At 49.5% G+C, this 26,670-nt stretch overlaps 1 protein-coding gene across 1 annotated transcript in view; it reads right to left on the bottom strand.

Moving 5' to 3' along the window:
• Nucleotides 1-4,261: 4,261 nt before the first annotated feature.
• Nucleotides 4,262-26,670, bottom strand: part of HUNK (hormonally up-regulated Neu-associated kinase) — a 112,883-nt gene continuing 90,474 nt past the window's right edge. The window contains exons 7-11 of the mRNA XM_067739337.1: nt 25,375-25,537; nt 21,398-21,481; nt 16,292-16,339; nt 10,589-10,769; nt 4,262-7,557 (exon numbers count right to left, since the gene is read on the bottom strand). Coding sequence (XP_067595438.1) covers nt 6,899-7,557; nt 10,589-10,769; nt 16,292-16,339; nt 21,398-21,481; nt 25,375-25,537 — 1,135 coding nt within the window. The 3' untranslated portion in view covers nt 4,262-6,898. The remainder of the gene's footprint in view (nt 7,558-10,588; nt 10,770-16,291; nt 16,340-21,397; nt 21,482-25,374; nt 25,538-26,670) is intronic.

Below are 26,670 nucleotides of genomic sequence, written 5' to 3'. Positions count from 1 at the left end.
GTTGTGTGAACTGGGCAAAGCTACCTCAACTTACTTGTAAAATAGAGACAATCTGACAATCTGACCAATCTGAACCCAATCTCACAGGGTTCTTGTGAGGATTAAAGCGGGAGGCCTGAGGGCCAAAGTCTCTGTGGCCTGTTTTTGTCTGCCCACCAGATATTTTTAAAGGGTTGTAGAAAAACAAAAACAAAACACAAAGAAGAACATACCACAGACTGCACGATAATCCACTAAGCGTAAAGTATTTTCTCTCTGGCCCTTTACAGAAAAGTCTGTGGGTCTCTGGACTGAAGGAAGAAATACACTTGAAAACAACTGGCTCATGGGTCTAGCATATCGGGGACACTTGGAAAAGGTGGAATTTCACTCCAAAAAAAAGGACAACTTTCTGGGAGTAATTTAGTTGCAAGAAAAGGGTAAACGAGATTCAACATACCGGACAAAATCTGTGGGATTTGTAGAATATATAAATATTACTATTTGGCCTCCCCACCGTGTTAGTCTGCTGGGGCTGCCATAACAAAATACCACAGACCGTGCGGCTTAAACAACCGACATCTATTCCCTCACAGTTCTGGAGGCCAGTAGTCCAAGATCCAGGTGTCAGCATGTTGGCTTTCTCCCGAGGCCTCCCTCCTTGGCTGGCAGACGCTGCCTTCTCATTGTGTTTTCACATGGTCTTTTTCCTCTGTCTGGTGTCCCCTCTGTGTGTCCAAATTTCCTCTTCTTATAAGGACACCAGTCAGATTGAATTAGGGTCCACCCTAATGGTGGCCTTTTTAAAACTCACCTCTTTAAAGGCCCTATATCCAAACACAGCCACATTCTGAGGTACGGGGGGTTAGGCCTTCAATATATGAATTTTTGAGGGCATACAATTCAGCTTATAACACTCTTCTTAAATTAAAGGAAGTATCTATAATTAATAATGCTTATCCCTTTATGTAGAACAAATAGTCCTTACACGTGAAGAGGGGCCATAACTGTGGAACAATGGGAAAGGCCAACCCAATTTTAGGGAACCTTTAAGGGAGAGGCATCTGTACTTCCCCTGTGGCAGAAACATTCACTGCACCCAAAATATCCATATGGTCCCACACATTTCTCAGCCTCTTGCTCACAGGCAGGGCCATAGGACTAGTTCCAGCTCTCACGAAGCTCTCGAGGGCCAGGGGAAGCCCTCCAGCTCGCCCTTCTTGGCTGTAGCAGCTAGAGAAGCTTCATTTTGAGTGCACAGAACTGGAAGCTGGAAGCAGCCTGGATCCCTGAGTCACCACATGGAGGACAGCTACTCTGGAGTCAGCCAAAGTGCATAAATGTTTGTGTAAGTAAGAAATAAAGCTTTATTGCACAAATCCCAGAGATTTGGGGGTGAATTTCTCATAGCAAAGCCTGATCTATCTAACACACTGGCTGTCAGAGAAGAGTACACTGGTGAAGGATCACAGAAGGCACTACGCTCATTTCAGACCTGCCGTGAATTCACTACCTAACCTTGGACAAGAAGCCTTAGTCCTGACACAGGCTTGCACTCTGCCCTTTGTTAGCTGGCTGTGGTAACACGGCCTAGAAAAAATAAATTTTGTTATTCCTGAGGGTTTATATATAATATTAGCCAAAGACTTTCCTTTCAAAATAGCTATGGGGGGACTTCCCTGGTGGCACAGTGGTTAAGAATCCGCCAGCCAATGCAGGGGACATGGGTTCAATCCCTGGTCCGGGAAGATCCCACATGCCACGGAGCAACTAAGCCCGTGTGCCCCAACTACTGAGCCTGCGCTCTAGAGCCCGCGAGCCACAACTACTGAAGCCCACGCACCTAGATCCCGTGCTCCGCAGCAGGAGAAGCCACCGCAATGGGAAGCCCTCGCACCGCAACGAAGAGTAGCCCCCGCTCGCCACAACTAGTGAAAGCCCGCATGCAGCAACGAAGACCCAATGCAGCCAAAAATAAATAAATAAAGTAAATAAGTGATTAACAAAACAGCTATGGGCCATCTTCTGAACAAGGAATATGTTGTGTAACTAACTCAGGCCCTTAAATTGGATCCATTTATTAAATAAAAATGCAGCGTCCTGGCATTGTCCACTCTGTGATGTGTCACTGGTTAGTCCGAGTTTGCTGCACATTAGTCTACTCTACACTCCCAGAGCTCATGCCCCCAAAGACCTCCTTATCCGCACACCAGCTCAAACGTGGATATACATGTAGAAGGAAATTGCAAAGGCTGAGATGCTTCCCGCCCTTTCCCACCCCCAGGCCCCTTGGAGCCACAGACATCAGCTCTCAGAGATAAGTGTGTGTCCTGAAAACAGGTCCACAGAAACGAAGTGCAAATACAGACGCCATTTGTGTTTGGAACCAGGTGTCTGAAAAGCACCCTTGACCAAAAAAAAAAAAAAAAACCTGCCACAAATAGTACACTCAGGAAATATGCTCCTTTCATTGAAAAGTGATGACATTAAATTGTACCAGTACTGCTCTGCATTATTCTAACTGTGCCTGTAACACTTCGAGGGTCTTACAAAGAAAACAAATACAAAAATCGAGAGGCTTCCAGACCCCCTAAAAATATCAGTCTCACATTCTTTCTGAACTGGTCTCACGTTATGACATGGCTATATAGAAAGTATTTTATTGACTTAATCTAGTAAAACCCAGTAGCCTTTTAACAGCTAACATAGATAACGAGGCTATCCAGGGTGGCTGCTTACTTGGGAGATCTGTTGAGAATGAAAGAGTTTTTGTCCGGCTTCAAGAGTTGCCATACTGAGTGAAGTGAGAGAAAGAGAAATATGGTATGATATCACTTATATGTGGAATCTAAAATAAAATGACAAAATGAACTTATTTACAAAACAGAAACACACTCACAGATTTAGAGAACGAACTTACGGCTACTGGGGGGAAAGGGAGGGGAGAGGGTTAGGGAGTTTGGGGTTGACATGTACACACTGCTGTATTTAAAATAGATAACCAACGAGGACCTCCTGTATAGCACAGGGAACTCTGCTCAATATTATGTAACTACCTAAATGGGAAAAGAATTTGAAAAACAATAGATACATGTATATGTATAACTGAATCACTTTGCTGTACACCTGAAACACAACATCGTTAATCAAATGTACTCCTGTATAAAATAAAGTTAAAAAAAAAAAGAGTTGATGGTAGACGGAAGGCGTGTGATGCTCAGGAGCTCTATAACTGAATCACTTTGCTGTACACCTGAAACACAACATCGTTAATCAACTGTACTCCCGTATAAAATAAAGAGTTTAAAAAAAAAAAAGAGTTGATGGTAGACAGAAAGCGTGTGATGCTCAGGATCTCAAGAGGCTGCACAATTTTGAGAACAACTTAAAACAGCAAAGACCTGGCCCACGTGGAAACCCCAAAGATACATGCTGTAAGCACAGCCCGATCTGCTGTTGACTTTCCCCTCTGCCCACGGTGGCCATGCTCTCTGATTTCTCTGTGTTCTTTGAGGAAGGTGCCCTGCCCCCCAGACCCACTCAGGGACCCTGGAGAGTCCTTAAACCATTTGGGGTCCCAGTTTTCTCTTCTTCAAAAAAGCTTGGGTTGAACCCCATGATCTCAGGTCCCTTCTGTTCTACATTGTTCTGATTCCTAAAAGAAAACATCATCATCAAAACTAGACACACCTTCTTGCCTCCCCCATCCCCACCCCATCAAACTTCAGAGCGAGCTTTGCATAGTGGAAACTGTGGGCCTCTCACTGTCTACCATGCTGCACCGTACAGGGGAGCCACACTGCAAGGGGGACACAGGGCTTAAGCAAGTCTGTAGATACGAAAAATGTTTTGTGAACAGTTATGAAAGAAGTCAGAACTGGGCCAATCCGAACACCCCGTCTGGACCCCCCTTCCATTCTACTCACCACTCCTCTTCCCCCAACCCTCAAACAAGGACAAAAGCTAGAGGTAATGTTCACAGATGGCATTCTTCATGTGCCAGTTTCAGAGTCTACAAGGAAGATCCTGATACCCCCGCCCCCAAAACAGAAAAATGCTGATTCGTCTTGAACTGCCATCTGCCGGACATCAGGCAGATAGATGTTGGCAGACACCCTGTGGCAAGTGAAACGAAGCCAAAAATGCCCTCAGATACCCACACCTTGATCCCCTCTTGTATCCTGTCAGTTCCTGGGCCAAGAACTTTACGTAGAAGATGATACCACTATTTTGCAACGTGCTCTTAGTTTTAAGCTATATTAGCCAATAAATGAAGCAGCCATAGTGAGGGAAAAGTGTATTTCACAGTCGTTATAAAAGTACATATATTTAATAATGGTGACACAAATACAGTCCTTACTTATGACCAGATGGTACAACGAAAGCCGACTTTTCCTCCCGGATGTCACACGAAGATAGTTGTCACTTCCGGCAGTAACTATAGGCTGACTCAGCTCACAGGTGCAGACTACTACTGAGAGACAGTCATGGGTCAAAGAGACAACACGCTTTGTACCTACCAAAGGGATAATCAAGGTCTCCATATAAATATAATAAAATAATAAAGAATTAACATTTCTTCTCTCACTCGATTCCATAGATTTGTCAGGTGCTCACACACACAAAATACAGTTTCGCCCCTTCCTCACTCCCCCCTCACCTCTCACTGGGTTTGGAAGAAACCTGAGTTCACAGTTCAAGTTGCCAGTGGCGATGCATTTGGTCAGTTGTAGGAGAGCCTGCAGCTGCTCTGGAAGCATACGAGGATCGGGGAACACGTCCCAGCAAGCTAACAGCGACACAGAAATGCTCATGTTCTCGAGGCAAGTAAAACACAAGAGAGAGACATAAAGAGCGAGACCAAGTTCACAGGCACGTAGCCTGCAAGCCTGCAGAGTTGGCACTTGCAGCTGGAAACCATCTTCAAAAAGGCTTCTTCGGCGATCAAAAACCAAACACTTCATGTCAAATGGAGAGAGGGACTTTTTCAGATGCTTTTCTTCTCTCGACTTAAAAAGCTCTATTTTCAACGGAAAGTTCCGCAAGCCGGTCTGCAGCCATCCAAAGGAGTGCCACCGACAGCGGGGAGCCTGACTTACTCCCTAGCCCTAGGGCTGGGGCGAGCCCATCAAGGGGGAAGCAGCAGCCCCAGGTCTTGTCAAGGTCAGCCAAGACGGGCCACGGCAGTGGCTTCTGGGGACAGCCAGGTATCTGCTGTCTCCTTGCTCAGTCAGAGACGTTTGGGGCGGAAGAAGGTCACCAGTGCTGAATGAGAAGAAATGAAGGACCATCCCCGCTACTCTCTGGCACAGGCTGGCTGCCGGTGGAAGGGAAGGCAGGCTTTGCAAATGCTCAGAGGCTGTGGCCTTTGTTCGGGATCAGCGGGCTGGGAGGACTAGCCCTGGGGTGGCCACATTAGTGGTTTCTGGCCACACCTGCACCAGCCAACAGTTGAAGACTCCAGGCTGCAGTGTAACCTGTCTCCGAACTGACCTCTATCCAACCTGTGCTGATTCTTCTTCTTTTGCCAGTTCTGCTCACCACCAAGTGGTCCCCACCAAGTGCCAGGGCCCAGACCCCAGTGGAGACAGCCCCTGGGGGGCTCCAAGCTACACACGGTCAGACAACGCTGGGGTCCACAGAACACGTACAGAGGGAATGGCACAGACACAGACCCAGAGATGCATCTTTGGTTCCATCCTTGGCAAAAGGTGTGAAAACAGAACATGGACTCAAAGCCTGCGTGAGGAATGCTGCTGTCCTCAGAGAAGATACGACACTGTATTTTGAACGTGATGCCCTCCAGACGAGCCTCTCACAGCCCACGGCAAACTGGCTGAATTCTAAATCACGCCTGTTTCCTCGGCAGCTTGAAAACCTCATTGCACAGAGCTAATGGCGCCTTCTGAGTACGTCCATATCCAACCTTAATTCTCTTCTCTCTTTCCAACTATGTGTTACACTTTCCAGCAGGATCAGGGCTCTGTTGATCTGATGGGAAGAACACACGGCCGGCTATGATCTCGCCCCTCCTGCAGGCCAGCGTAGGCCACCAGCCACTCAAAACATCACCCGGGTGAGCTTTGATGCCCTCCATGCGTACTCTCCCGTGAGAACAGGAGTTTGGTGAAATCAATTCTCATCTCTCCATCCAGGTTTTTAAAAATTATGTTGTTTCGGTCTAATGACATCACATAAAGAAAAATCATCTTCGGAGAAGAGAATTCAACCATTAGCAAGTTTCAACCAAAAGAGAAAAGAAATCTGTCAAGACCTCGCTCGGCAAATGACTGTCCCCGTTGGCCCTTTCCTTTCATTGGCGTCCCCACCGTTCGGATCGGTCTTTGACCAGATGCCCCTTTTTGCTCAGAGGGGACGGTGCTGGTTTCTGAGGTTCCTGCCTGTCCTCCCCAGGGGTTCATGGGATCCACCTCTATGAAAAGAGGGGAAACCGTGCCTGGGTGAACCAGTTTGTGACGCCGCCATCTGACTGCTGAAAAGAGGACAGTCCGTTGAGAGGCGCACACAGAGCACGAAGTGGAGAAACAGCTCAGAAGGGTCTGTCATCTGAGTGGCCCAGAGCCCGATGCTGGCTTCTCACCCCCAGCGCAGTTGAGGGAGGTGGGTGGAGGGTTCGTGAGTGGGTGGGAGGAAGGAGGCCGTGCGTGATTGGAGCTGGATGCGCGGGCAGGCAAACCTCCTGGGGGATCCCAGCATCTCCAGGAGGCCCTACTCGGGACTGGGCTGTACGGGCTCTTGGGTCTGTGGGTTTCAGCTGTGGGGACATCGCAGGTCAGGAGGAGGTGAGACCGTGAAGGATGCTCTGTGAGAGGCCTTTGAGTCTTCATGCCCTGACAGATGTATGGAGCTGCTCCATTGCTTTCCTTAGAAATGCCAAGAACCCCACTGCTGGCCCGGGTTAACACTGGCCTTTGACCCCGTCAGCCACGTCGAAGGAGAGGCTCACGGGGGCCAGGGGCTGCAGCGGGGGCATGCTGGCCTCCAGGGGCCTGTCTGCGGAGGGCTGCAGGCTCTGATGCCGCTTCCTCAACATCTGTCCGATGCCCATCATGGGGAACCTGCCTCGGCTTTTCACACAGTTCGGGCTCCCCAGGGGCTGTGCGGTGCTGTTGCCGGGCCCCGGGGCTGGGGGACACATGCCCTCCTCTTTGGGGGGGCTGTTCTTATCTTCGTGGGCAAAGGAGACCAGAGTGGGGTGCAAAGGGGTTTGGAGAGGTGACGGGCTTCCGGGCAGCAGGACGGGAGAGAGCGTCCGCTCACCGGGATTCCCTCGAGCCAGGCCTCCAGGGGAGCTCAGAATCCTATAGTGATGGGACGGGGACAGCAGTTCCGTCTGGTCATCACGATCCACAGACTCAAAGGAGCGCACCATATCCAGCATCGGGGGGTCTTCCTTGGCAGGGATGCCAGCGCTCCCAGGCCCCTGCTGAGGGGCCTCTGGTTTCTTGACAATCCTGGGTGTCCTGGGGGGTGGCACAGGGATGAACTCCATGGAGGAGGAAGCCACGCAATTGGAGTCCGAGGTTTTGCGAAAAATATTGCGGCAGCCGAAGGAATCTGCACACCAAGAAAGCAAAGGAAACATGAAGACGGCCGCACAAACAGTGCCAATGGCCCACTCCCGCCTGCTCTGACCTCCAGCTCCACTGAGACAGTGTGTTATCCAGGGAGGTCAGATGGAACCATGAAGTGAGTGTGCTCAGCATCCCATCCTCCCCATGGGGAATCAGACGGTCTTCCTAGAATGGAGGAGACAGAAGGCTGGTGATGGGAGGCCTCCTGGATTCTGATTTGCCTCATGGCTCCAGCTTAACTTCTGTTCTCCTTTCGGTTGCTTAAAATTCTGGACCCTGCCGAAGAGCCTTTGAATGACAAGGTCCACGGCTCAACAGAATGACCACAAAACTGGGGAAGCACGTGGATACCAGCTCTCTGAGGACTTGCAAATTTGGTCCTCAGATAATCAAAGCTGGAAGGAGGGTTTCCCTCGTGACTTTTTAAAAAAAAATGATGGTAAAAATTACATAACATGAATTTTAAAGTGTTTATTTATTACTTAACCACTTTTAAGTGTACAGTTCAGTAGTGTTCAGTACATCCACACTGCTGTGAAATAGAACACTTCACCTTGCAAATCTAACAGTGGTTGCCAGGGGCAACCGGTCTATGAATCTGACTACTCTACGTCCCTTGTATAAGTGGAATACACAGTATTTGTCCTTTTGTGAGCGCCTTGTTTCACTGAGCACGATGTCCGCAAGGTTCCTCCGTGTCAGCATAGCACGGGTCAGAACTCCCTTCCTTTTTAAGGCTCCCTCGTGCTTTTTGGTCTCACCGGAGCCTCACCTAATTCTGAACAGGGGTGAAACACTCTTCCTCTGTATATTTAAGGCAACCAGCTGACCCCCACGGTTTCCATTTCAAGTTGGCACAGACTAGAATCCAGGCTTGCAGACTCTGCCAGAAAAGAAAGGGAAAACCTCCACGAGTTTGGAGGTGAGGGAAGTAAAGCCAAGTTCCTGTGGAACAGGCCCTGTCTTAGCTGCCTTTTCCTACCATCATATTTTATAGGCCCCGTCGGGGCTCAGAGGCAGGAGCAAGCTGCCGCCCCCGGCAGTGATTTCGGGGACAGCCCAGGGCACTGGGAATCCTCTTCACCTTACACAAATAAATACACAGCTCCTGAAATAAACCTCCTCCTCGGGCCAGCACAGATGCCCGAGATTCACTGGCAGAGAGAAGGAAAATTTCATCGATGGCTAACGTCTCCAGTGTTCCAGCTGGCATGTGAGGTCCCTGTCCCTCCGAGATGGCTGCGTGCTCCCAACTTGTAGCCCGGCTTCTCCCTCCGTGTCGTCCTGCTTCCTTCACTTCCCCAGAGGTGCAAATCCTGGGAGGACGCGCCTCACACTGGCCCTACTGATCCCCAGCTCAGAGTCAGCCCCCGGGGCATAGAGCCTGACACTGCATTGTCCCTGCAAGAAGGGCACAGTCGCCAGCCCCGACCCTCGAGCATGACTGCCGGCTCGTCTTCATCCCATCCTGCCCGGTAGGCAGTAGGCTACACTGGTCGGGAGAGAAAGTTCTAGAGCCAGGCTGCATGGTTGGAAATCTGGGCGCCGCCACTCACCAGCTCTCTGACTTTGGACAACTCTCTGGGCTATTTCCTCATCTCTAGAAATGGGGGCGAGAATGATTTCCCTGGGTTGAGGCAAGAGTTGAAACACTGCCTACCACACAGTGAGTGGTCAGTGCTAGCAATTATATAGGCTCCGGGGTGCTTCTCAGCAACAGGCTCTCAAATCCCAGGAAAATGCAAAGAAACAGAGGACAGTTGGTCCAGAAAAGTATCAAGGAACGCACTCCATCTCTGGGGCTGCAAAGTTGCCCCCAAATATGCAGCCTTGACCTAGACTTTCCTTCGGGAATCCACAGGACGCCACCGCCGAGGGTCCTAACGGGATTTGCTGCCTGTTCCCAAGCCAGAAAGGAGGATCCCCCAAGGAGGGACAAGCACAGTCCCTCCAGTGGGGTCCCTGCCTTCCTGAAACCTGCAGAATGAAACTGAACTAAATGGAGGTGTTCTTCTCTGGGTGAGAACCGGTCTCAGAGCCAAATGGACCGCGCTGCTTGGTGCTGTTTGAATCTCTCTGATAATTTCCTGCTTGCCCAGGGAACCACTGGTTGATCTCAGGCAGCCAGGGCCCTCCTGGAACCTCAGTCTCTTCATATTTCAAACAGAGAGATCGAAGACTGGACTCCACAACCTCTCCCATCCGCCGTCTGTAAGGAGAACCTCTCCCCTACCCCACAGGTGGCCTCAGGATGCTCCCCGGCTCCCTGTGCCCGCCTCCCGGCTCTCAGTGTGTGTTAAGCCTCCCTTCTGCATCGCTGGACCCGTATCGATCAGTTATCTCACGTGCTGGATGATGAACGAGGCAGAGTAGCCCACACGCGTATCTCATTCGAGCCACCCGATAGCTCTGATGGGTAGATTTCCTCACAAGTGAGGGAACCAATTAAGATCCTCAGAGGGGAGGGAACTTGGGCCGCAACCAACTATAGAGCTGGGTTTGAGCACCCTACCTCCACCCCAAAGCCCACATCACTGCCTCTCAGGGTGCACTTTTCTGGTGAAGGCTTCCACAAGAGCACGCCCCCATCACGGCTCCCGCACCAAGATCTCTGCCCCTCCAGTACTGAACACCCATTCCTGGCTCCATGATACCATGCACCCCAAGCTCTGCTCCTGCAATGCCACGCACCCTATCTGCTCCTGCAAAACCATTCCTCCGATCTCTGCTCCTTCATCCTGATCTCTACTCCCGTAATACCTTACACCCTGATCTCTGCTCCCACAATCCCGTGCACCTCATCTCTGCTTTCTCAAATCCTGCCCACACCGGTGGACAACACCAGGCAGTCTGGACTTGCTTATTCTCAGGTTGCCTTGCATGCATTAATCCTGCTTTCCCACGGGCACGAGAGGTGTGTCTGTCCCAGGGGCCTACACAGCCACCAGCATGGGGTACACAGCGGCCACGCAGCTGAACACAAATGGCCTGGAGAGCCCCCCGAGCCGACCCACCTTTGTCGGGGAAGCCAGGCTTGGCGGCCTTCCGGTCCTTCAGCAGGGCCCTGGTGCTCTGAATCTGCGTGATGAGCGAGGCTGAGGGCTGTTTGTGCGATGGCAGGCTCTTATCCAACTTCTTGGAAAACGGCCGATGAAGAAAATCCCCTCTTTTCTCTTGTTCTTTGGGCTTTTTATCCTTCCAATCAGAAGCAACATAGGTACTCAGACACACACAAGAATACACAATGGAGTCCCTCTCTGAAGAGTTATCGAATAGAGTTAAGAAACGCCAGTTTTCCAAAACGCTAGGCTCTCAGCTACGTGTTGAACAATGGAAGCGCTGAGGCCCAGCGGATGCTCCAGGGAACCTCCCTCCCTCCGCCTGGGCCACAGCAGCCTTTGGTGGTCCCCAGGTCCCTGCCTTATGCCGTCTTGATGTGTTCCAACAAGGGCAAGGTCATCCCTGGGCAGTCCATTATTCTAGAACAAGCTGAACAAACAGGCAAAGCAGATGAGGACTCCCGGAAACCTGCTGCCTTATTTATAGCAGAGCCCTACGATTCTGCCCACAGTAGCGGTTTTGCAAAGGCAGTTCTACAAAGGCAACGCAACTGCTTCCTCAGTGCTTGTGTGTTCAGTCAAGCCAGGAGGTGGACGAGCAGCCCACGGAGCCCTGAGCCCGTCTAGGTGAGCTTCTGACCCCTTTACCCGCTCTGGGCACGCGGGCTCTTACTTGCGTACTTAAATCGGCACGATTCAACCACTTGTGCTGTCAGTCTTGCCTTTATTTAACTCAATTATAATCCCTCTGCTAGGAGTGAATTTGACTGTTTTATATATCTTCCACTCCACAGCCTCGGGCATGAAGCCAGGCACAGAGAGAAAGCTTAATAAATAGTTATTGAAATATTAAAAAGCAAAAACAAAAAAGCCAGTGGAAACGGAACTGAATTAAAATTAATTGGGTTCAAGCTTCTGGGAAGGGTGATGCTGCTAAGAGGAAGCTTTTTTCTGGCCCTAAAGATTACGTTTGATGTTTACTGTTAAACAGAGGCAACTGAAACCGGACCTCACCACAAGGGAGGGGGGGGAAAAGAGACCGATTTTCACATTTCTTGCCTTAAAACCTTAAGAGCATTTGCAATTCAAGAGAGCTCATCTATTTTTCATTGATGTTGTTGAAAAGCTTCTCAAGGAAACATCCCCTTGCACTCAGGTAGCCCTTTCTAATGAGGATTTTCAGAGCCTTTACGAACTGGGGTTCATTATGTCCAGGTTTTGAGTGGGAAAGAACGACTGGGAAGAGATGGAAAGTGGGGATGCCCAGCACAGCCTTGAGCGTCACCATGAGGACAATAGCTCCCCGGGGCTTACGCCTTGTCACCTGGGGAGGAGTGAAGTGGGATGAAAGCAGAGGTGAAACTTCTGCAAACACCCTCCCCAGCTTCTGGGCAGCCACTGCCACCTTTACTGAGGATGCCTGGAATGCAAGACCCTATTCTAAGAGCACGACCCAGGATGAGGCAAATACTGTTATCCCCTCTTGCAGAGGAGCCTGCAGTGGTGAAGAATTCACCCAGAATATACCCAGACAAAACTATAATTCAAAAAGAGACATGCACCCCTATGTTCATAGCAGCACTATTCACAATAGCCAAGACATGGAGACGACCCAAATATCCGACAGAGGGATGGATAAAGAAGATGTGGTCCATATATGCAACAGAATACTACTCAGCCATAAAAAAGAACAAATTGTGCCATTTGCAGCAACGTGGAGGCACCTAGAGATGATCATACTAAGTGAAGTGAGTCAGAAAGAGAAAGACAGATAGCATGTGATATCACTTATATGTAGAATCTAAAATATGGCACAAATGAACCTCCCTACGAAACAGAAACAGACTCACGGACGTAGAGATCAGACCGGTGGTTGCCAAGGCGGGGGTGGGAGGTGGGGAGGGAGAGGGATGGCCTGGGATTTGGGGCTGGCAGGTGCAAACTATTACATTTAGAACGGGTAAACAACAAGGTCCTGCTGTATAGCACACAAAAATAGATTCAATATCCTGTGATACACCATAATGGAAAAGAATATTTAAAAAAAGAATGTCGGGCTTCCCTGGTGGTGCAGTGGTTAAGAATCCGCCTGCCAATGCAGGGGACACGGGTTCGAGCCCTGGTCCGGGAGGATCCCACATGCTGTGGAGCAACTGGGCCCGTGCACCACAGCTGCTGAGCCTGTGCTCTAGAGCCTGTGTGCCACAACTACTGAAGCCCACACGCCTAGAGCCCGTGCTTCGCAATGGGAGAAGCCACCACAATGAGAAACCTGCGCACCGCAGCGAGGACCCAACACAGACAAAAATAAAATAAATAAATAACTAAATTTATAAAAGAAAAAGAAAAGAATGTCTACATGTGTATAACTGAGTCGCATTGCTGTAAGGCAGAGACTGGCACAACATCGTAAATCAACTATACGTCAATTAAAAAAAAAAAAAAGAATTCATCCAGGAGCCGGACGGCAACTCAGTTGTTCACAGTCCTCCGTGAAAGTCGGTGTTCTTGACCCTTGACTCCACACTGCCCTCCAGAAGCCTGGGGCAGGGCCAGGCGTTTCCAGTGGCATAGAGAAAGGCTGGGCACAGCGACTGCAGGATCAGGGACCACGCTGTAGTCCCAGGGCTCCGGGTCGGCATCTGGAATGCTACAGAGGAGGCCGTGGGCAGGACACTACGGAGGGGGGAAGGGGGCATCTGCTCCAGGCCAAGGCTAAACACAATTCTCCACTGCCCCCCTCTCCCCATTTCTATCGAACACCAACAGGCCCCCGTCTCTACGGCAAAGGAGAGTGAGCTTTCACGCTCCCCAGCCTCCCCCAAGCATCAAGGGGCCTGTCCTGAAAAGTCTGGCAGAATTCCATCCTTTTGCTCTGTTCTATCTCTGTTTTTATGAGAAAACTCATAAGTTCTACCTGATAACACCTTAAACAGGAAAAAAGAAATCAAACACGCTTTCGTGATACATTGTAAAACAAGAGTATTTGGAAGAAAAAACAAAACTGGAGTCCCCCCCTCCCCCCGCCCCCGGCCCCTTTTTAAGGATTTTTTTAAGAATGATGAGCACGCCTTCCTCTGGGCTGCCCTGCGTTCCCTACACTCAGACGGCTTCCTGCCGACGGCTTCCTGGGTCCGGCTCAGCCCTTTTCTAAACTCTCCGTGGGTTCTCAAAGCTAAAGTTTCCAGATGCAAACTTTCGGGGGGCCAATATCACCACCCAGATAGAGTTCATCGGGATAACCCGCTGGGTCAGTCAGTCCCGGTGGAAGGGTCACCAGCCCCCAGGAAACAAGTTTGTTTACAAGCAGCCATCCTCATGCCTTCCAAACACAGGTTACAAATGCAACTGATCATCCAATTCTACCTTTTCATTTGCATGGCCTATTTTCTCCAAAAGAGATTTCCCAGGGAGCAGGACGCTAAATTGCCTTGTGTAACAGAAACAGATCTTCAGGAGGACTAATTACGCTCCCCCTTTGACATGCCTGCACCCATTCCCGCGCACCCCACCCAGCAACGCTGGCTGCCTTCGGGTCTCTTTGGTTTCCCTTTGATTCTCACGGGAGGGCGGTGCGCCCCTCCCCCGCGTGCGCCTAAGGTTGGGCCGTGGAGCTGAAGCTTCAGGGGTCTTCTCTGCCCCCTCATGCTCGGTCCGCACCCCCAAGGCAGATCCAAGAGGAGGCCACAAGCAAACCCCGCACAAAACAGCTTCTTGTTTTCTTTCAACCATGTTCCAACCACCACACATGTGCGTGGACCTTTACAAAGCTGGACACTTGGAAAATGTGACCCCTTAAGGATTATCTACCCAAGACTCTTCGGATGTCATGGATTGTTTGATGGAGGAGAGGGAGCAACCAGTGAGTGAGGATCCACTGGGCTACGGGAGGGAGGTGTCTGCAGGCTCGGCAGCCGGGCCGGGGGGTATGGGGGAGCCAGTCCTCAGCTTCTGAGATCTGAGCTCCAGGGCGCGGGTCCCCTTAGACTCTTCCCTGCGACTCCAGGCTCCTGGCTCCAAGGAGCCGCAGCCCTCCCCCTGCCTTTCCCGTTTTGCTCCTGAAGGTACGGCCAGGTGACCTTCAGCAAGTCATTTCCCCTTGAGGGACGGGCCTCCCCATCTATAACCAAAAGGGTGGGTCCTTCCTAAGCTCTTCGGTTATATAAATGAACCCCACATCTCGCCTGCTTCACTGTCTGAAAGGCAAAGGCATTCATTCAACAAGGACAGATGCGGCCACGCCTCCTGGGCCCACCCCCTCAGCCCCGCACCCCCGAGGCTGCAGGAGGAAGTGCTGCCCAGCCGGGCCACCTGCCCCTCACGCGGTGCAGAACTGACCACAGGGTGTCAGTGATGGCACAGCGGAGGGGCCAGGGGACTGGGGGCGAGCTACAGCTGTCCTCTTTGAGGAGCCTTCAAGTCCACTCAGCTTGGGCTTTCTGGAGCCTGGTGTCCCCTTGACGATGAGACAACCTCACCTGGATGTTTGGAACATCAGAACCAGGTGCGGATCGTGGACACCTGGGATGGCCCAGGGGCCCAGGTGTTGTCTGCTGGATGATTTTGGCTCCTTGCGGCCCATCCCATAAGGGAAAGCCACAGAGGCCTGATTTCGCCATAGGAAACAACCAACTGAGTTGAGAAAAAAGAGGGCTTGGTTCATAAATTAGGCCACTGAGCCGGGAAGCCCTGGACTGTTGTAAACCCCACTTCTTTTTTTTTTTTTTTAATAGAGGATGATGTTGAATAAGTATGTCCTCATTAATTAATTAATCTATTTATTTATTTATTTTTGGCTGTGTTGGGTCTTCGTTTCTGTGCGAGGGCTTTCTCTAGTTGCGGCGAGCGGGGACCACTCTTCATCGCAGCGCACGGGCCTCTCACTATCACGGCCTCTCTTGTTGCGGAGCACAGGCTCCAGACACGCAGACTCAGTAATTGTGGCTCACGGGCCTAGTTGCTCCGCGGTATGTGGGATCTTCCTAGACCAGGGCTCGAACCTGTGTCCCCTGCATTGGCAGTCAGATTCTCAACCACTGCGCCAAACCCCACTTCTTTACAGGTAGAAACACGAACGCATAGCCGAGCGTGTAGTTTTAGCAAGACAATAAAAAAAATGGTCAACTACGCATAGACAGCACTGATCTGATCTGAGGGATTCTGACAAATCCACTTACAACAGGATTCTGCATGGTGGAATTCAGGACAGGATGGAGGTGTGCAAGGTCCAGAGCCCTGGGCAGAGATCTGCCAACCTTCAGGGTCATAGGTGATGGTTACTTTCATGTGTCAAGTTGGCTAGGCCAGGGTACCCCGTGTCTAGTCAAACACCAGTCTAGATGCTGCGGTGAAGGTATATGGTAGACGTGACTGACATTTAAATTGGTAGGCTTTGAGTAAAGCAGATTAGCCTCTACAGTCTGGGTGGGCCTCGTGTAATCAGTTAAAGGCCTTAAGAGGAAAAGACTGAGGTGTCCTGAGGAAGAAGGGATTCTGCCACCAGGAGACATGGGGATGAAGCTGAAACATCAGCCCTTCCCTGGGTGTCCAAGCATCACACACATCCACACACACACACACACACACACACACACACACTATTGGTTCTGTTTCTCTGGAGAACTCTGAGTAATCCAACATAACCCCCCAAGTTCTTACCTGCACAGCATGAAATTCGAGGTCTCTTGTCCAGGTGCCCAGGGAGGCCTGTAAAAAGCAGCATTTTTCAACAATTCAAGAAGCTTCACTTGCTGTTTATTTCCTGAACTCTACCCCCTCCCACTTGCAGCTCCGGTTGAGGATTCTCCATTTCAAAGTTTATAGACAAGAAGCCAAACTGTCGTGGAAGCAGGCAGCAGATGTCCTAACGCCTGCCCTGGATAGATTTTCTAGGCAACATTTTTATTAAAGTCTAGGACACATAACACAAGGGTGCTCTGATGATGAGTAAGGGATTCAATATGTTGCCTCAAACAGCAAAAACACATCGCAATGGCACCCTGATCAAGACACAGAACCCAGCCGGCACCTGGAAGTCCCTCGTTCCCAGCATCCTCTCCCCGTCCCCAAAGGTAACCACTGTTCTGATTACTAACAATTCAGCTTGACCTGATTCCATACTTGATTTTAAAAATTTGTACACGGGCTTCCCTGGTGGCGCAGTGGTTGAGAGTCCGCCTGCCGATGCAGGGGACACGGGTTCGTGCCCCGGTCCGCGAAGATCCCACGTGCCGCGGAGCGGCTGGGCCCGTGAGCCATGGCCACTGAGCCTGCGCGTCCGGAGCCTGTGCTCCGCAACGGGAGAGGCCACAACAGTGAGAGGCCCGCGTACCGCAAAAAAAAAGAAAAAAAAAATTTGTACAGATTTTAAAATGACACAAAGGAAAATCATTGTAATATTTTACCTTTAAACTTACAGTCCCCGTTATGGGTTTAATTTTATTCCCCCCAAATTCATATGCTGGAGTCCTAACCCCCAGACCTCAGAATGTGGCCTTACTTGAAGACAGGGTCAGGACAGGCCCATCACATCCTCTTTGAAGCTTGGGGGAGGGGGGAGTATGAAAGTTTGCTCTCCTTTGCCTTTGAGAAGAAGGAGTGTTGGTGTTACCTTGACAGAGGTAAGCAAGTTAAGATGAGGTCATCAGGGTGCGTTCTAGTGCAATGTCACTGGTACTCTAATAGAAAGGGGGAAATTGGTCACACACACACACACACACACACAGAACGCCATGTGAAGACGAAAGCGGAGATCGGGGTGATGTTTTTACAAGCCAAAGAATGCCAGAGATTGCCAGGAGCCACCAGAAGCTAGGAGGCATGAAAGATTCTCCCTCACAACCCTCAGAGGGAACCAATCCTGCGGACACCTCAACCTTGGATTTCTGGCCTCCAGAACTGGGAGACAATACACTTCTGTTGTTTAAGTCACTCAGTTTGTGGGACTTGGTTATGGCGGCCCTAGCAAACGAATACAGTCCCTCCACACCCCTGCACAACTTTTCTTCCAAAACTGCAATGTTACTTTGACACTACAGAGAAGCCCCCCAGTTCTAACTTACATTTTGTTACAAATTAGCATTATTCTTCAAGACTAAACAAACTTGGCTCCTGGCTCTCTACAGCTTTAAAGCCAGTTTAGAAATGATGACTGCTCTGCCACGACCCCCATGGTCCCCCAGGGCCTCTGTCTTAGGAAAAGGAATCTCTGGGGCACATGCCTAAGGTGAGACAAGTGTCCCGCTTTTCCAGACATAATCTCTGCCTGTTACAGGAAGAAGAGGGGAAGAAAGTGGTAAAGTCATAAAATGACGGCACTGTAGTCCCAAGAGGGAAGCTCTTCCCACTTAATTCAGCTCCTCCATCTCCTTGGAGAAAAAGAACCAGGATGGAGAAGAAGAGACCATCACGTGCCCTCAGTGCCCGGACATGGCCCCGGAGCCGCTCCCCAGCCGGCTTGTGTACAACCTTGAACTTCATTCCACGGTTCCTGCTCACAACACCTCCCGCCCCTGTCACTTGGCCGCTTCTCCTCCTGGACCAGCTGATGGTAACTGGGAAGAACCCCACAGAGGCTCTGAGTGGGCTTTACCTGGAAAATCTGGCTTCTTTCAGACTTTCTCACCACTTTTTCTAACTGGCCCCATTCCACTTTCTAGGTTCCAACAGAGAGAGGAGTTGCATCATCTAGTCAGAGCCTGTAATTTAATTAGCACAAGGATCGCTGCAGTTTGGAGAAAACAAGTGGATCACAGAAAATTGAAATGCTGTCTTCCCATTAGCGTTCCTGTTGAAACCCTAACCATTAAATATTTCGACAAATGTTTTAAAATGCTTACTATGTGTCTTCCGGGCCAAATGAAATAATCAGCTGAGAGTAATAATCTGGATGAAAAAAAGAGGCCCCTTTCCCATCGCGGTTCTGACACTTAACACACAAGCAGGGCAGGGTACTAGGGCAACCAAGGACATGGGCGTCAGCCACGTGGCTTAGAGCTGCCTAGGCACACACATAGGGGCATGCGGTGCGTCTAAGTTTGTGTTATTACCTGAGGCCCTAAACAGTCAAACCAAGAGGCAGGGAGCCTAACAGTGAATCCCCTGGACCCCAGCCGAGGTGCCCACCCTCCCTGCAAGTGACTGTAAGAGGTTCCTCCCTGCCACAGGGCATGGCCATCAGGTGACGATAATTCGACTTGCACGCGATGGTGCAGGGGGTCCCCTACTTTAATCAAGCTAGGGGTCCCACCTGGAAGGTTCGACCTTCCCCAGATGCTGGCCCAATTCTATTTTCTGAGACTAGAACCAAGGTCCACTTGATTATTTCACCTGTTCATCTAGCAAATATTTATTGAGCCTCTACTGGGTGCCAGGCATTGTGTAGGCTCTAGGGACACCGTGAGGAGTAAAAGTGACACTGTCCCTGCTCTTAAGGAACTCACAGTCCGGAGTGGGGAAGACATGATAATCAAATAATCCCTGAACAAACAGAACCCTGCCAATGCGACAAGCCCCAGGAAGCAGGATGTGTGTGACCGTGTGTACTGGAGGGATGCAACCCAATGGCAGAGGTCAGAGGACGGCAGGGGTCCACGAGGACGTGAGCTGAAGTGGGAGCTGAAGATACACATTAACTCAGCAGAGAGGGGTGGGGAGAACATTCTGGAAGAGAGAACAGGGTGTGGCCAGCCCTGGCAGCCAAGAGAGCACAGAGTCTCAAGGCCCATGGGACTGAGCATGAAGCAAGAAGCAGGGCTGTGTGCGGGGCCTGGGAGACAAGGCTGGAGTTGCTGGCAAAGCCAGTTCAATCCGGGGCGTGGTGGCCACGTCACAGAGTTTGCCTTCCAGGTTAAGGAAGCCTTTGAAGGTTTCAAGCGGGGAAGTGACATGGTCTGATTTGAGTGTGAATCGCTCGCTCTGGCCGGTGTGTGGACGGAGCGCCAGGTAGTCACAGGGAAGGAGCGGGACCAGTTAGGAAGGAGGCTGCAGCTGAGGTCCACGCAAGAGGTGATGGTGGCGAGGATGGGTCGGATGGAGAGTGGAGGGCTTGGAGAGTTTCAGGAGTCAAACCAGCAGAACCTGGCGACAGACTGGCTCTCGGGGTGAGGGAAAGGAATACAAAGGTCTTCCAGGTTTCTGCCCTGTACTGAGGGTGGGGATGCCATTTGCAGACAGAAAATAGGGGCCAGGGGTGGGGGGAGATGGGGGAGGAGAGGTGGGGTTGGTTCCAGGCGTGCTGGATTTGAGACCCCTTCATTCACGCCACAGAAGGTTCAGGAAGCAACTGGCCGGAGGGGTGTGGAGCTCAGGGGAGTCTGGCCCTACACCATCTCTGCTCTCCCTCTCCCAGCCCTGGAAGCCATGCTCCCCGCCCAGCCCCAGTCCGCACCCCCCTGCTGCCCTTCCAAAATCTTATCTCCGTCCTCAGCATGCTGGTGCCTCACAGCCAGTCGCAGAGGAAGGAGGCCTGCAGCCTGGGGTCAAGGCCAGGGCCCACCCTGGCTGCTCTGAATGCATGCCCTCCACCCCCATCACTGGAGTTCCTTCCTCTGCCCCCCAGCCCGCCTGCTCCCCAGCCCTTCTTCACCGCCAGCGGCAGCGACGGAGAGATCTCTGTTCACGGTCCTCACTCCCCCCAATCCACGCAATCTCCTTTCTGCCTTCTCCACCTCCTCCAGGACGAGAAACCGCTCAGCTGTCACCACTGGCTGCTTTATACTTGACCTTTCCCATGTCCTCCCTGGCATCCCTCCCTCCTGGGTCTCCGGCTGCCCCGTTATCTTCGCTGGCTTCTCTGTCATCAGCGCCTCCTTTTCTCTGCCTCCTTAAATGGTACCATCCCCCAGGCTGTGTAGATTGACCAGCCCCGCCCTCCTCCTGCAGCTACCCCAGCCGACCCCCGCCTCGATGCTCAGGGGTGGCCGCATTCACACGTGGTGCCGGCAGTTCAGCAGCCCCGTCACCGGCGTCACTGGGCTGGCCTGGGCCGTGTCCCACTTGCTTTCTGCTGCTGCCGTGGAGCGCAGCCCGGCTCGTTCCATATTCCACGGAAATGCACTGAGAAGACAGGCAGGCCCCGTTGCACAAAACAGCGAATGAGGAGTCCTGGTGGCGGGACCCTTACCCTGTGCTCCAGGCCTTGGATCTCGAGTTCCCAGGCACAGTCTCTTAACAAGCATGTATTTGGGGTCCAAATTTGGGGCGATATGATACCAGTTTTTATTCTGAAATCAAAGCATCTTGGTATTTTCTCTCAGGTACGTTCCAGGTAGCATCAAGTCAGCAGGGACAGCTGACTGGAAAGGATTGTTCCAGATACTTTTTCCTGTTCCTCACTGTACTTTGTTCTCCTGATGCCAAGTGTTACATACACTTATATTTTTCAGCACCTTGTTTTTAACCTCTTGGAGATCTGACAGTGGATTCCACTGGGAACCATCCAGGGAGCTTTAAAAAATACTGACCCCCGATCTCGTTGGAGATCGAGAATGGATCGATGGAATCGGTCTGAGGTACGGCCTGGGCATCCAGATGTTAAAATGCTCCTCAGGGATTCCACTATGTGGCCACAGCTGAGAACCACAGTCTAGAGACTGAACGATGGTGGTCCCGCTGTAAACCATGTCTCAAAGGCTCAGTTAAGTAAGTATTTGTCTTTGGCTACTTCTGTGTCCTACGATAATTGGTTTCCTTTCCCCTCTTCCCCCCAGAATGGAAATCCACTCTTCCTAAGGGATCCTGGGGTTTGCTCTGGGGGCCACTCACCTCATAGGGCTCCTTGGTGGGCCTGCACTTTTCTATCTGGTAGAGCTGGGTCTTGTAACAGACGCTGTCCTGGATGTCGGATTTCTACCAGAGGAGAAGAGAAAAAAAGGCTGGCTTAACTCACAGGAAATAGAAATGTCCATTAAGCATTCATTAATTTTTAAACCAGCGCTTGGCTGAGAAAAGGCAGAAAGGGGTTGGCAAGGCACTTAATTGCAGTGCAAAGCCTCATCCAAGGACAAAGTGTGGGGAGAGCTCGGCACCCAGCATCAGGTGACCTACTTCTGTTCCTGGCTCTGCCAGGAAAGGGCCAGGTGACCCTGGGCACATCACGGCTCCTTGCCGGGCCTCAGTCCTCTCATCGGTGCGATGAAGACCACTCTAAGACATGAAAAATGGATAAATAACAAGGACCTACTGTGCAGCACGGGGAGCTAGATTTAATATCTTGTAATAACCTATAATGGAAAATAATCTGAAAAAGAATATATATATATATATATGTATAACTGAATCACTTTGCTGTATACCTGAAACTAACACAACACTGTACATCAACTATACTTCAATTAAAAAAAAAAAAGCCCTAGTTCCTGCCCCCTGCCCCGATAAATGTCACAGCAATTCATAATATAGCTTAAAGAAGAAGACAGGTAACCACACCTAAGATGATCTAGGGGCACTGTTTAGGGGCAGTCCTCTCTGGCGACAGGTGAAATTAAATGACTGATTAATTTTTCAGCCAACAAACATTCACAAAATGCCTTTACAGGCTCTTCAAATTAAAATCCACGCTTCTAGGTTTTAGAAAGAGGAAACAAGAATCAAGGGATAAGGGGAGAAATGACAAATAATTAAGTTACAATATTTTACTTTTTTTTTTTTTTGCAGGTTATTAGTCATCCATTTTGTACACACCAGTGTATACATGTCAATCCCAATCGCCCAATACAATATTTTACTTTTTAGTTCACTAGTTTTGCTTTCAAAATTATACACGGTTGTTAGTAATTGGTTAATGATATGCGTAACTGGCACAGTGCACAGGTGCAATTAAATTAGCCTTGTGTGGAAATTACTGAGTGGACCAGCTATGGCTGTCTGTGGGGAATAATTCATTCTTAAAAGCAGCCACCCACCTAGACAGTGGTTCTCACACCAGCTATGTCCTATGATTTAAGGTTTAAGTGTGAAACAGACAATAAAATAAGAAAGAACCTTCTCTAGTTAGAACTAAGTTAGTTGAGTTTCCAGGAACTTCTCAGGAAACAAAACCACAGAGCTTTGCAACACTGCACCATTTGTAACCCTGATGCTGGGCAAACACAGCAGATGGCAAGACAGCCAGAGAAGGCAAGACATACCCTAAGAGTTTCACACAAATGTCTCTTACTTGGAATGAGCCATGTGATTAAGAGTGTGAGTAACCAAAGTTTGCATCTGTAGATGTGGACGTAGACATAAGAAAGAAACTAGGGCTTCCCTGGTGGTGCAGTGGTTAGGAATCCGCCTGCCAATGCAGGGGACGCGGGTTTGAGCCCTGGTCTGGGAAGATCCCACGTGCCGCGGAGCAACTAAGCCCGTGCACCACAACGACTGAGCCTGCGCTCTAGAGCCCGTGAGCCACAACTACTGAGCCTGCGTGCCACAAATTCTGAAGCCCGCATGCCTAGAGCCCGTGTTCCGCGATAAGAGAAGCCCTCACACCGCAACGAAGAGTAGCCCCCGCTCACTGGAACTAGAGAAAGCCCGTGCGTAGCAACGAAGACCCAACACAGACAAAAATAAAAAATATAATTTAAATAAGGAAAGAAACTATTTTAAAAACAAAAGCCCCTCTATCTTATTGATCAGTATCCAGAAAACTGGTCCTTCCAAAAGAAGAATGTTTGAATCTGCTAGCTCACTCAGGAAAGTAGCAATGTCATCCTTTAAATATGTGAAATCATAAACTTTAGAGTCAGTTTCATGGAAACATTTTTTAAAACGAATTTTTGAACAACATTCATCATTTCAAAAAGAAAATCAGCGTGTGACCCTCCTCTGTTCCTTTTACTTGAGAACTACTTGTCCCTAGCATGGTGGTTCCTAAATGGTGTGACCTTGAGCTCATATGAGTGAAAAAAGTTGTTAGCAGGCATCTACAATATGTGCACATTTATTTATAAATTATAAGCATGTACTGTACTAACATATCGTGTACATTATAAAATAGACAATAAAATAGGAATTTAAAAGGATAAGATAAGAAAGAAATATAGGACATATGGTCTTCTTATAAAAGAGAAATGAGAAATGGCTTCAAGTCTAACATGTCTTTTAAGCTTATCATCATAGGTGAACAGAGGACCTCTGTCCTCTGGTGTGAGGGAATTTCCTAATCCCTCCTATCACACAATAAAATGATATAAATAACATACTATGTATCAAAGGTCCAGTCTTTCTGAACTCCACTTCTCTCCTGCAGTAGCTTTCCCGTGACCATGACACGGGCTCTGAAATCCAGCTGCATATCTGTTCCCTTCCGAAGTTTTGTCCCATCACTGCTTCTGGAGCACGTTTTTTTCCCCCATAAAACATTGCTCTTATTTTTAAATGCCTTTTACTATAATGTTTCTTCTCATGTACATCATTCCTTTGGTGGCTCACCAAAAAAAAAGGTGTTCTGTGGATCATTTCCTGTTGAAGCCAAATCTAGGAAATACCCTAAGCTGAATCCGCTTCGAAACATCTGTACTTTTGTTCCGTTGTTTAACAACTCTCCCGTCAAGCTTCTTCATCTATTCGGCAATGTTTTCTAGATGTCTCCCCAATCCATTTGCTAATGAGAGACACATTCTGATCATGCTGTCTTCTGGGCATGATTTTGGTCATTTTCTCCCTCATCAGGGAGAACAGCATTTCCCCAACTATTGGTGAATTTTCACCTTTAGCTTTAATGTAAAAACCTCATAAAAGGTTTGTAAGCCTATTGTTTAGTGGAATGTTGTGTGATATCGGGCTATCACATGACTTTAAATAGTACGGAAAACTCTAGAAGTTCCTCTTTACGCTCTGGATTCTAAACGTCTTCCTAACAGTGATGACCCCATACAACCTGATCTCAAGGCGCCATACAGGCAAGGTGAAGGTCATCCTTCAGGAATGGGTATGAAATCAAATTTCAGATGGGCTTCCTGACAATTCCAGGTTTCTCTGGCTGACTTCCTGTTAGATCTGGTCAGTCCTCACCATTCTGAGTAGGAGAAACAGAAGAAGTGATATGCAGAATCCATACTGCCTGGGATCCAGTTTTCTTTGCAGAATTCTTTTTTAACCATTGTCCATTTGGAAAGAGTTGATTTAGTCAAAACTACATACTGAAGCATGTAAATTCCCTCATCCAGGCATGTATGAACTTCATGAGGCGGAAGGATGAAGGTGACCAAAGCATGAGGGTACCATGGTCCAAAACAGGCTCCCAGCTCTACCTCCTTCATCTTCAACACACGCAACACCTGGACTATCTGATGCCCAGACTGAGTGAAGGGGCCAAGGTTTCACTTTTGTTTTCTAGAGAAGTAAATGTAAATAGTGGCTTTCTCATCTACCATGCTTTAGAGGTGAATGCTTGAGGGGCTCTGCTCCCCAACTTTTATGATTACACAAGCCCCAGTGCATCTAAGTGGGGACCCCAAGGAGAAAAGAGAAACAGAGCCAAAAAGGCAACAAGAAGCTGAAAGGAACAGAGGCTTGAATCTCTCACGAGTCTGCCCAGAGCTTAACTCTGTGGGAGAATATTTTTAAAACACCTCAGATAAAAAGTGCTCCCTGAGAAGCAGGTTTTGCTACTATTGTATCCCACCTTCAGGAAACTCAGCCTCACATTAGTTTCAATTAACAGCTCAGATCAAGTGTCAGTAACTGGGAAACACTTCAAGTGTCAGAGCTCGTTTTTCCACAGAGAGCAGAGAAAACCACGGCGGGGCTCCACTCACCCCTGACAAATAGCGCTCGAGCTTCTTGTTTAAGAGGAAGTAGATGGCAAGGATGTGGCAGGCGCGGTTGGAGAGCACGGTGTTGATCACGTCGCTGTTCTTGTAGCCCAGCTTCTCCGTCATGTGCAGCACCACACTCGGGCTCAGGTCTTCCAGGGAAATCCTGCGGGGCGGAGGGACAGAGAACCAGTCACCTCTCCACTGTCGCTGAGAGGCTCCAGGGCCTCCTTAGCGATGCTCACAAACATGACAGCACAGAAATCGCCCCCCCCGCCCCCGCACAACACACACACACGCCCCCTCATGAACAATCAGTCCATTCATTCACTCATTCATTCACTTGACTTTTTTTTTTTTTTGCGGTACACGGGCCTCTCACTGTTGTGGCCTCTCCCGTTGCGGAGCACAGGCTCCAGACGCGCAGGCTCAGGGGCCATGGCTCAGGGGCCCAGCCGCTCCGCGGCATGAGGGACCTTCCCGGACCGGGGCACGAACCTGTGTCCCCTGCGTCGGCAGGCGGACTCTCAACCACTGCGCCACCAGGGAAGCCCTCACTTGACTTTTTATTATGAAAAGTTACATATTCAGAAAAGTAAAGGGAATAGTCTAATAGCTTATGTGTGTACCCAGTTCCTGGTTGAACCAGTTGTTAACTCTTTGGCTTTCTTTCTTCCTTCCTTCCTCCATCTCTCCCTCCCTTCCTTTCTTTCCTAAAGTATTTTAAATCACAAACATCATGACATCTTCTTTCCTAAACACCTCGACATGCATCTTTAAAAACCAAGGACATCTCCGTAGAACCACAATACCATCAACAACCCAACAAACTGTTAGTAATCTCTTAATATTCTCTGATATCTAGAATATATTCAAATTTCCCCAGTTGTCCCAAATTTCTTTACAATTTGACATGTTTTCCTTAAAATGTATTTATTGGAGATGGGGTGGGGCCCACACTTAGGTTGGGTGGAAGCTGAGCTGGGAAAGGAGGGTGTTCAGGAGACAGCCCAGAGCGTGTCTGAAGGAACAATGTGAGTTCACAGTTCACAAATAGGGGATTTGGGGCTCAGCTGTAAAGTAAAGTGCTCTCAGAGGACAGGCTAAAGCTTCTACACAGGAGTATTATGAAGATAAACTCCTTGGGATAAAATGCCAAAGAAATGAACGTCAGGCATTCATTTAACCACTCATTCATTCATTCATTTATTCAACAAGTCCCTGCCTCAGGGAGTTTACATTCCAGTGGGGAAGAGAGAAAATAACTTCATTTATTCTTCATGACAGTCTTCTGAGTAG

This window comes from Pseudorca crassidens, chromosome 5 (assembly GCF_039906515.1).
Source record: "Pseudorca crassidens isolate mPseCra1 chromosome 5, mPseCra1.hap1, whole genome shotgun sequence".
Lineage (NCBI taxonomy): Eukaryota > Metazoa > Chordata > Mammalia > Artiodactyla > Delphinidae > Pseudorca > Pseudorca crassidens.
The sequence above is the reverse complement of the archived record's forward strand: the minus strand, read 5'-3'. Positions and strand labels throughout refer to the sequence as shown.